At 47.7% G+C, this 10,952-nt stretch overlaps 1 protein-coding gene across 1 annotated transcript; it reads right to left on the reverse strand.

The window, feature by feature from the left end:
* Positions 1-1,339: 1,339 nt before the first annotated feature.
* ftr14l (finTRIM family, member 14-like) lies at positions 1,340-7,017 on the reverse strand. Its single transcript, XM_029639701.2, has 8 exons — positions 6,541-7,017; positions 5,756-6,013; positions 5,468-5,563; positions 5,007-5,240; positions 4,536-4,695; positions 4,229-4,336; positions 3,452-3,588; positions 1,340-3,257 (listed from the first exon to the last, which is right to left on the reverse strand). The coding sequence occupies exons 1-8, from the start codon at positions 6,703-6,705 to the stop codon at positions 2,871-2,873; spliced, it is 1,545 nt and encodes a 514-aa protein (XP_029495561.1). The 5' UTR covers positions 6,706-7,017; the 3' UTR covers positions 1,340-2,870.
* Between the last annotated feature and the right edge of the window lie 3,935 nt (positions 7,018-10,952).

The raw sequence follows: 10,952 nt of genomic DNA on the forward strand, positions 1-10,952 counted from the left end.
AGCAGCAATAACAGCGGCCAGCATCACAGGACTCCTGGACATGGGAGGAGATACTGAACGGAGAGGGACCCTGGGATCAGGCTGGGGAATATCGCCGCCCCAAAACAGAGCTGGAGGCAGCGAAAGCTGAGTGGCGGCGATATGAGGAGGCAGCACGGCAGCGCGACAGGTACGAGAGGCAGCCCCCCCAAAAAATGGGGGGGGGGGCAGACGAGGTGTGGGGGTAAGCCAGGTAGCAGACCTGAGCTCACTCCTCGTGCTTATTATAAGCAGCGCGTTACTGGTCAGGCACCGTGTTGTGTCGCCAGTACATGCCCATAGCCCGGTGCGCTATAGGGCAGCCCCCCGAAAGTGCCATGCGAGTGTGGGCATTGAGCCAGGGCGTATGGTGCCTGCTCAGCGGGTCTGGTCGCCGGTACGCAGTTTTGGTCCAGGGTATCGCCGGCTCTGCGTGCTGTGTCGAGCCTAAGGGAGAGGTGCGCGTAGTAAGCACTAGATCTCCCGTGCTTACCCACAGCCCGGTTCAACCTGTGCCTGCACTCTGGAGGGTCCGGGCTAGAGTAGTTGTCCAGCCTGGGGAAGTGGTGCCAAGGCTGCGCACCAGAGCTCCAGTGCTCCCCCACAGCCCGGTCCTTCAGGTGCCTCCTCCTAACACCAAGCCTCCTGAGGGTTTCCCCAGCCTGGTGGTTCCGGTGGCAGCCCCACGCACCAGGCTGTCTCTCAGTCTTCTCCCTACAGGTGGTCCTGTCTGTCCGGCGCTGCTGCCGGAGCCTCCCACCTGTCCGGCGCTGCTGCCGGAGCCTCCCGCCTGTCCGGCGCTGCTGCCAGAGCCTGAGGCGCCAGAGCCCCTCAGCCCAGAGGCGCCCGAGCCCCTCAGCCCAGAGGCGCCCGAATCCCCTGCCCCTCTGTCCCGAGCTGCCCCTCTGTCCCGTGGGGTCATTGAGAAGGGTGGCCATGGTTAGAAAGCCACGGAGGCGGACAATAAGGCGGACTAAGACAATGGTGAAGTGGGGTCCGCGTCCCGCACCAGAGCCGCGGACAGACGCCCACCCAGACCCTCCCCTATAGGTTAAGGTTTTGCGGCCGGAGTCCGCACCTTTGGGGGGGGGGGGGGGTTCTGTCACGTTCTGACCTTTATTTCCTTTGTTTTGTATTTATTTAGTATGGTCAGGGCGTGAGTTGGGTGGGCAGTCTATGATTGATTTTCTATGATTTGGGATGTCTATGTTAGTGGCTTGTGTCAGCACAGGTCTCATTTGTAGCTTCACGGTCGTCATTGGTTTATTGTTTTTGTATAGTGTTGCAGTGTTCAGTGTTTTCTTTATTAAAATTCCTATGAACACATACCACGCCACATTTTGGTCGATGAAGAGGAGGAAGACCGTGACAGCATAATAATACATAATAATACATAAACATTCATCAAATAAATATTAGGCAAACACACCTCAAGTAGAACATTCTAATTACTCAGCCCTCAGCCCTCATTACTCAGCCCTCATTACTCAACCCTCATATATATATATAACTGAGTTTAAAAAAGCCTCATACAAACATTGTCTCTTTTTTGTAATTCAACGATATTGAAATCAATGTCATTTCCTATTTTTCTAAGTGTAGGCTGCCTACAGTCTGTCATTTTGGACTCAGTATATATCTAGTGATGTTTAACAACATGTGCTTAATGATATGCCAAGTCTTGATTTACATTTACATTTGAGTCATTATAGGGTAGACTAAGCATTAGAATAAGCCACCACAATATTTGCAGCCGTAGGTGATAATATCTTTCAAGGAGCGGAGCCTTTGTCAGTATTGTGGAATAATTATAATGTTACGGTACAATTTGACTTTCTTTCCATCCTATCAGTATCGACTGTAGGCCTATGCCTCAATGATGTACTTAAAGTCAGGGAACGTTCTCTCTGCATGGTCTTTTGGGAAATGTTACAGCTTGGGCCTTTTTTTGCAACAAAGCATCATTCAAACGTTCATGAGCCTAAATTCCATTGCTATTTGGAAACCGGGCCCAGGTCATTTGGTTCTTATTTTAGATGAAGAACATCGATAACACATTCATATGTTGTATAAATAAAGAAAATATCTGACATATTCCCATTTGAAGTTTTCTGTGCTTTTAAACGGTTGCAAGCGCAGTGATAGACATTTGGGTGACAAACTAAACCAAAAATCGAATTGTTTTTTTATTGGAATTTGGTTGTGCTTTTAGATGGTTGAAAGCATAGTGATAACACATTGGAAATTCAATTAACTTTTGACTGTCTTTTTGAGTGATTTTTGGTTGTTAATGAATTTATCAACATCACAATCAAATATTACCCAATTCTCCTTGTTGAAAGTACATTGTGTGCCCAGTGGGAATACCATAGGGTAGGGTCCACTTTTCTTACATTCATTATGATTATACAATATCTGATTATTATAAAAGGGAAAGAAAGGTAAGTAGTACAGGACAGGAAGGTCCAATAACATCCAACAGTAATGGTCTCACCGAACTGTCAGAGCAGATTCCGTCCCATCACTCATCTTAAAGCTTCTAAACATTTGCTTACTCTTTTCTCTTTTTTTTTCTTCATAAAATATAAAACATTGTATCTCTCTGCAATTACATAGGTATTCAAATGTATTTTCATCTATTGTAGTGACAGAATTATACACACTTTATAATGAGCATCAATCTATTTACAGGTACATTTCAAACAATATGCTCATACAGGTTAGCCTCCCTGTATGTAAGCATACAACAACTTCAAGAGGTCTGGACCTTTATGGCACAGATTTAGTGAGATTTCTCTGTAACCATAGGGTCGCTGGTTCAAGACCCCCATTTAGTGTTTCCCACTCAATCATTACACTAGTTTCACACTGGAACCAAAGCCCCACACACTGAAGGCAGGGTAGAGAGGCTCTATGAAGGTGGTCTGTACTTTGTGAAGGAGGTTCATGCTATCAGACACACTGTAAAATGCCAGAGTCCCCTTTATCTGGTCCACATACACTCCTACCCTTGAGGACCTGGGCTTGGCTATATCTGTGCTCTGGTTCTTGTGCACAAAGGAATATTTGTCCTCAGAGCAGTACAGGCTCCAGGACTTGTCGTTCCAACCCAGGCTGCATTCGTTGCTGTTGCCCTTGCGGTTGATGCTCTGAAAGGTGACGGCGATGTCTATCTCCGTTCCTCTCCAGTCCACCTCCCAGTAGCAGCGACTCCCTGACAGACCCTCCTTACACAGCAGCTGGGATGGAAGAGAGTTGAGTTGAATTGAATGAGTTTAGTTAATTGGATGTGAATCTGACTTTCTGCCCACCCACCATAACATGTAAAGCACTATGAGTGCCTTGAAAAATATTACGTGAAACAATGAGAGAGCCCTATCCTTTCCTTGTCTAAGTCATGTGATGTCACACCTGAGCAAAAAAAGTTTCTTACCTGCTGCCAATGGTCGAACCTGTCTGGATGGTCTGGGTAGTTCTTGGGTTCGCTCATCATCTTGGCTACAGTGTTGCCCTCAGATAGGTACAGGTTGGGGTGGGCACTGTTGACATCCAGGGTCGGCTGGACCAGGTCTGGAACAGAGGGATAAAAGCTTTAGAATAGAAAGATAGACCAAACCAATAAATACTGTGGCAATTTCAGGGGGGTGTCCCCAACCAGGACTTGAACGCAGGACCCTGAAGCTATCAATCCAACACTTAACATTTACAGCGGGGGGTTTGAACAAGATAGACCAAACAATGACCAAACAAGGCCTACATCCGAGGAACTACCAGTGTGATATGCTGTTTAATTATGCTGTTGTTTCCTTATAGTTGCCGTGGAGTAACAACTTATAAAATGGAAGCTCCAGTTGCACTTCTCTCTTATTAAAAGAGAAGAAACTCTGTCCCGTGACACATGATTAGGTGTCAATATTGCGTAACTGTTTGTTCAATCATAAATGTTCCGTGTTTTTCCACCGCTGGGAGCGACACAGTTATGGATTGTTTTCACCTAACCTGTTCTGCAGGTAGACAGACTATCTCTGTAACTGTGGCACACTGGTTTCAATGCCAGTTTCATCCATCATGATAATGTGACCACAGGAAAGTCGTGTTACATTTACTTCCCTCCTTCAAATAAATATGAGTGTCTGCTGTTACAGGAGACAGGGCACAAATTGAAATAGACACACTGTTATTTAATAAAAAATGTGTTAAAATGACTCACATTTCTTGAAATCCTCTCTTGTCTTAGGTTCTGAATATTCTCTTGTCTTGGTTTCAAGTTCTTCTCGTGCCATATGTTCTAGTGGTTGGATAATGTGGACCTCTTTGACTGTGGAGACAGACAGACAGACCGCAGTAATAAATATTTGATACAAACAAAAACAATTAAATAGTAAATAAATATGCTACTGTGAAAACGGAATGAATCAAAACACACATTTTCAAACATAGCATGACATACATCGTAAAGAATAACCAGAGCAAAGTCACCCAAATATAAGAAATCACTGTGTTTTGAGGTAACTCACCTGCTGAGGCGATTTTGCTGATTTCCGTCTTGTTGATTTCCTCCACTTGCACCTTCAACGCAGCGATGGCTCTCTTGGCTCCATCGAAGGAGTAGTATGGAACGACAGTGACATTGTTTAGATCCTCATACCCAGAGGGACCAGACAGAGACTGCCAGCTCTAGAGGAACGATGGAGAAAAGGTTGGAAAAGAGGAGCATGATGATGACTTTGAGCAATTCAGTTAAATAGCCACATTGATGATACAACATAATTACGTTAATTAATTAAGCTGAAATTGAGTTTGAAGTAAGTTGAAAGGACAGGTGAAACAATGTGGTTTCAATCCACTTCTGCCCAGTGTACATTTAGTGCCTGGAGGGAAGTCTGATGCTCCAGCTTCATCACGTTCCTGTGCCAGTTCCAGTAGCCAAGTGAATACAAGACTATGAAATCTGGCAGTGTGAGACTGTAACTGTACATTATACCAACCTGTAGGAAGTGTATGTGGTCATCAGTGTGGGAGAGTTTCTCCAGGTCAGTGTGTTTCTTCCTCAGCAGAGTTATCTCTTCTTCCAGACGGTCCAACAGTCCCTCAGCCTGGATCACTGTGGTCTTCTCCTGGGCTCGCACCAGCTCCCTCACCTCTATGTACCTTCTCTCTATGGAGCGCAGCAGCTCTGTGAAGATACGTTCGTTCTCATCCAACACCGCCTGTGCAGAGTGCTGTATGGGGGAAACAGAGGGAGAGATAATAGAGCGGGAGTAAATGAAAGAGGGGACATGTAAGCAAGAAAGAGGGAGGGGAAAAAGGGGAGGTTAAAGAGAGAGGGACATCCCCAGTTTGTTAGGAAGAGTCTTACGAGTTTTGTGGGGGTTTATTGATGTGATTTAAAATAATACGCTCTCCCACCCACTGCTTGCATGCAAAGTTTCATAATGTTTTAACCCACTTTGACTGACTCCACAGCCTGGCGAAGGTCTGTCCACTTCTTCACTCTCTGATCAATCCTCTGCTGAGACTTCATTAGAGTGGACCCCAGCTGTTTCTGTAGGGGACAACGTTGACACAATGTTATAGGAGCATCAACATATGAACCAGGCCTATGATGGATGTCATAATGTCTTAAGTAGTATCTGTTATAAAGGCTTTATGAATGCATATGGTGTGTAAAAAAAGGCCAGCTGTCTGAGGCTTTTTTAATGGGGCCTAGAGTATGGTATTACTAAAACTCACGTACTTGTTTCTCAATCCTCTCGGTGCCAGCCGGCACAGTGTCGTGGCGCTTGTGTTCATCCATCATGCAGAGGACACAGACTGAGGTCTGGTCTGTGCGGCAGAACACCTCCAGCAGCTTGTCGTGCTGGGCACAGATCTTCTCCCTCATCTGGCCCGTAGCCTTCACCAGCTTGTGTTTCATCAAGGCTGGGTACTCATAGTGGGACTGGAGGTGGGTCTCACAGTAGGATGCCAGGCACAGTAGGCAGGACTTCACAGCCTTAAGAAGAAGACAACACAACACAGGTTTTATATGACACTTTTACAGAACCTAAAGACACTTTACAATATAAAAAAGAAACAAAACAATGTCGAAAAATGTTATGGGGTAGCAGGTCATCTACAGTATAGCGTTTAAGAGTGTTGGGCCAGTAACCAAAAGGTCACTGGTTTGAATCCCCGAGCTGACTAGTTGAAAAATATGCCGTTGTGCCCTTGAGCAAGGCACTTAACCCTAAATGCTCCTGTAAGTCGCTCTGTGTAAGAGCATCTGCTAAATTACGGCAGGGTAGCCTAGTGGTTAGAGCGTTGGACTAGTAACCGAAAGGTTGCAAGTTTGAATCCCCGAGCTGACAAGGTACAAATCTGTCGTTCTGCCCCTGAACAGGTAGTTAACCCACTGTTCCTAGGCCGTCATTGAAAATAAGAATGTGTTCTTAACTGACTTGCCTAGTAAAATAAAATAAATTTAAAAAATGTAAAAAGATTTTATAAATGTTTTTTCACCAAAATAAAATAAAACCAAACCTTTTGTTTCCGAGTAGTGCAGAAGTCACAAAGGACATCGCCTGGCTTGGAGGTTTTGGGCTGAGCCTGGGAACTCAGGGTAGTGGAGCGCCGTTGGGCCTGCCCTCCCAAAGAACTGTACTTGCTGGTAATGTCCAGGTCCAAGGTACTGGCACGACGAGACATCTCTCCTGGGACAAGTAGTAGTCAGATCCTCAGGTAGAAGTGAGATCCCTAAAGGTGAGGTCCTCAGGTGAGATCCACAGGTAAATGAGCAGTACAGATTTAAAAGGGGGTGTCAGAAGGTTAAAGTGAGGTCTAAAGATTAAATCCACAGGTAAAAGTGTGACAGACAAGTAAAAAGTTAAAGTTGAGTTTCCACATTTAAATTAGGTGAGATCAGCAGGTGAAGAATGTTCACATATGTAGGAGATGGGATCCATAGGTAAAAGTGAAATCCACAGAGATAGATGTTGACAAGTGGTTGGTTTCAGTGAAACTGTGTGACTGGAATGTATGTGAGAGAGAGAGAGAGAGAGAGAGAGAGAGAGAGAGAGAGAGAGAGAGAGAGAGAGAGAGAGAGAGAGAGAGAGAGATTGTCAGTAATGAAGCCTGGTCACTGGGCTAAACCAGTCCTCCTGGTTGGATGTTTAAAGGCTGGAGAGGTGTGGCTCTTCACTGCACACAGGTGCTGCATTTCACAAAAAGACAGGCGAGCACAAAGGAATTTAAAGCAGAGGGAAGTTTCAACAAGGAAGACACTAAAACAAGGTGTTATTTCACAAAGAATGATCAGTAAGTTGGCTAGCTAACTTTTATAAACACCTATAAACAACTTCCTTTTATGGTTTGTAAAGGAAGAAGCCAAAGTTCAATATACTGAGAGAATCTGTCAATTATACCATGCCCAACTGTCATGCCCTGACCTTAGAGAGCCGTTTTATTTCTCTATTTGGTTAGGTCAGGGTGTGATGTGGTGTGGGCATTCTACGTTCTATTTTATATGTTTTGTATTTCTTTGTTTTGGATGGGTATGGTTCTCAATCAGGGACAGCTGTCTATCGTTGTCTCTGATTGGGAACCATAGGCAGCCCTTTTTCCCACCTGTCTTTGTGGGTAGTTAACTTTGTTTGTGGCACTTAGCCCTGTTGAGCTTCACAGTCGTTTTCTTGTTTTGTTGGCGACATTTATCTTAAATAAATGTAAATGTACGCTCACCACTCTGCACCTTGGTCCTCTTCTTCAGACGCCCGTGACAGAACTACCCACCACCAAAAGACCAAGCAGTGTGGGAAAAAGGAGGACTGGACATGGATGACATCCTGGACGGCAAGGGATCCTGGACGTGGGAGAAGATTCTGTCCGGAAAGGATCGCCTGCCGTGGGAGCGGTGGAAGCAGAGAGGAAGGCGGAGGCAGTGAGAAAGAGGGCCCGGGATTACACAGGGTCACGGCTGGCACTAAAGACCGGGAGGCCACTCCCCTGAAAAAAATTGGGGGGCACACGGGGAGTTTGGCTGAGTCAGGTTGGACACCTGAGCCAACTCCCCGTGCTTACCGTGGCGAGCGTCGTGCTGGTCAGGCACCGTGTTATGCGGTGGAGTGCACGGTGTCTCCAGTGCGCGTTCACAGCCCGGTGCGCTACCTTCCAGCTCCCGAATTGGCCGGGCTAGAGTGGGCATCCAACCAGGTCGGAGGGTGTCGGCTCAGCGCATCTGGCCCGCCAGTACGTCTCTAAGGCCCAGGATATCCTGCGCCGGCTTTGCGCACTGTGTCTCCGGTACGTCTGCACAGCCCAGTGCGTCCTGTGCCAGCTCCCCGCATTTGCAGAGTGAAGATAACCACCCAGCCAGGACGGGTTGTACAGGCTCTAAGCTCAAGACCTCCAGTGCGCCTCCACGCCCAGTGTATCCGGTGCCTCTGCCAAGGACAAAGCCTCCTGTGTGTCTCCCCAGCCTGGTGAGTCCTGTGCCTGCTCCCAGAGCCACACTTCCTGTGTGTCTCTCCACTCCAGTGATGATCCATGGCAAGAAGTCTCCAGCGATGATCCATGGCAAGAAGCCTCCAGCGATGATCCATGGCAAGAAGCCTCCAGCGATGATCCATGGCAAGAAGCCTCCAGTGATGATCCATGGCACGAAGCCTCCAGTGATGATCCATGGCACGAAGCCTCCAGTGATGAGTCATGGCACGAAGCCTCCAGCGACGTCCTCCAGTCTGGAGCCTCCAGCGACGTCCTCCAGTCCGGAGCCTCCAGCGACATCCTCCAGTCCGGAGCTTCCAGCGACGGTCTCCAGTCCGGAGCCTCCAGCGACGGTCTCCAGTCCAGAGCCTCCAGCGACGGTCTCCAGTCCAGAGCCTCCAGCAACGGTCCCCAGTCTGGAGCCTCCAGCGACGGTCCCCAATCCGGAGCCCCCAGCGACGGTCCCCAATCCGGGGCCCGCAACGAGGGTGCCCAGTCCGAGGCCCGCAACGAGGGTGCCCAGTCCGGGGCCCGCAGCGAGGGTCTCCAGCCCGGGGCCCGCAGCGAGGGTCCCCAGGCCGGGGCCCGCAGAGAGGGTCCCCAGTCCGGGGTCGGCGCCGAAGGTCCCCACACCAGAGGCGCCACCAAAGCGGGGTGAGACAGAGGTGGAGCGGGTTCTACGTCCCGCACCAGAGCCGCCACCGCGGATAGATGCCCACCCGGATCCTCCCCTATAGGTTCAGGTTTTGCGGCCGGAGTCCGCACCTTTGGGGGGGGGGGGGGTATTGTCACGCCCTGACCTTAGAGAGACGTTTTATTTCTATATTTGGTTAGGTCAGTGTGTGATGTGGGGTGAGAATTCTATGTTCTATTTTCTATGTTTTGTATTTCTTTGTTTTGGCTGGGTATGGTTCTCAATCAGGGACAGCTGTCTATCATTGTCTCTGATTGGGAACCATACTTAGGCAGCCATTTTTCCCACCTGTCTTTGTGGGTAGTTAACTTTGTTTGTGGCACTTAGCCCTGTTGAGCTTCACGGTCGTTTTCTTGTTTTGTTGGCAACATTTATGTTAAATAAAAATAAATGTATGCTCACCACGCTGCACCTTGGTCCTCTTCTTCAGACGCCCGTGACACCAACTAAAATTGATAAATTACAGGAAACTGATCCAGTTTCATGTTAAACTTCTATTCAGATGAATGCTTCATTCATGCAACCACATTGTAACGAGTGTGCTGAGAGTCAGGAAGCAAGTGCAGAGAGTGAGTGATTTATTAAATAAATGCAACTAAATACAAAACAAGAAACACAAACAACGCACAGACATGACACTGGAACAGAAACAATGATGCCTGGGGAAGGAACCAAAGGGAGTGACATATATAGGGCAGGTAATCAAGGAGGTGATGGAGAGGGAGCACACTATGAGATCAAAACATCCCTTCATTCTGAAAGTGTTCATCTACAGGAAAAGGAGGACCAAACTCCTTGGTGTCCACATCACCAACAAACTATCATGGTCCAAACACACCAAGACAGTCGTGAAGAGGGCACGACAAAACCTTTTCCCCCTCGGGAGACTGAAAAGATTTGGCATGGGTCCCCAGATTATTTTACATTGTTACATTGCTGCTACTCGCTGATTATCTATGCATAGTCACTTGACCCCTACCTACTTGTACAAATTACCTCAACTAACCTGTACCCCGCACATTGACTTGGTACCGGTACGCCCTGTATTGCTATTTAATTTTTTACTTTAGTTTATATAGTAAATATTTTCTTACCGCTATTTCTTGAAATGCATTGTTGGTTAAGGGCTTGTAAGTAAGCATTTCACCTGTTGTATTTGGCACGTGACTATTTTCATTTGATTTGAGTCTCCCAGGCAGCGTTTACACAGGCAGCCCAATTCTGATATTTTGCCACTAATTGGTCTTTTGAGCAATCACATCAGATCTTTTGACATCAGATCTTTTTCAGGGAGGAGGAGAGACACATGGAACGAGGGGTTAATACGGTAATCTGGGGGAAGCTGTAACCTATAACATACCTCGTTCAGTCTCCTCAGGACTTTGAATGGCCCCACAAACCGCGGGCCCAGCTTCCGGCAGTGCAGGCGGAGGGGCAGGTTTCGGGTCGAGAGCCAGACCCGGTCTGTAGGACCGTAGGGAGACCGAGCAAAGGAAGGAGACGGCAGAGAACCGATCCACAATGACCAGGATCGTTGTGTTACCCTGTGAGGGAGGAAGATCCGTGAGGAAATCCACCGATAGGTGGGACCATGGCCGTTGTGGAACGGATAAGGGCTGTAACTTCCCTCTGGGCAGGTGCCTAGGGGCCTTGCACTGGGCACACACCGAGCAGAAGGAAACAGACACCCTCACGTCCTTGGCCAAGGTGGACCACCAGTACTTCCCACTAAGACAATGCACCATCCGACCGATGTCAGGATGACCAGAAGAGGGTG

The sequence above is a fragment of the Oncorhynchus nerka genome, linkage group LG28 (assembly GCF_034236695.1).
Source record: "Oncorhynchus nerka isolate Pitt River linkage group LG28, Oner_Uvic_2.0, whole genome shotgun sequence".
Lineage (NCBI taxonomy): Eukaryota > Metazoa > Chordata > Actinopteri > Salmoniformes > Salmonidae > Oncorhynchus > Oncorhynchus nerka.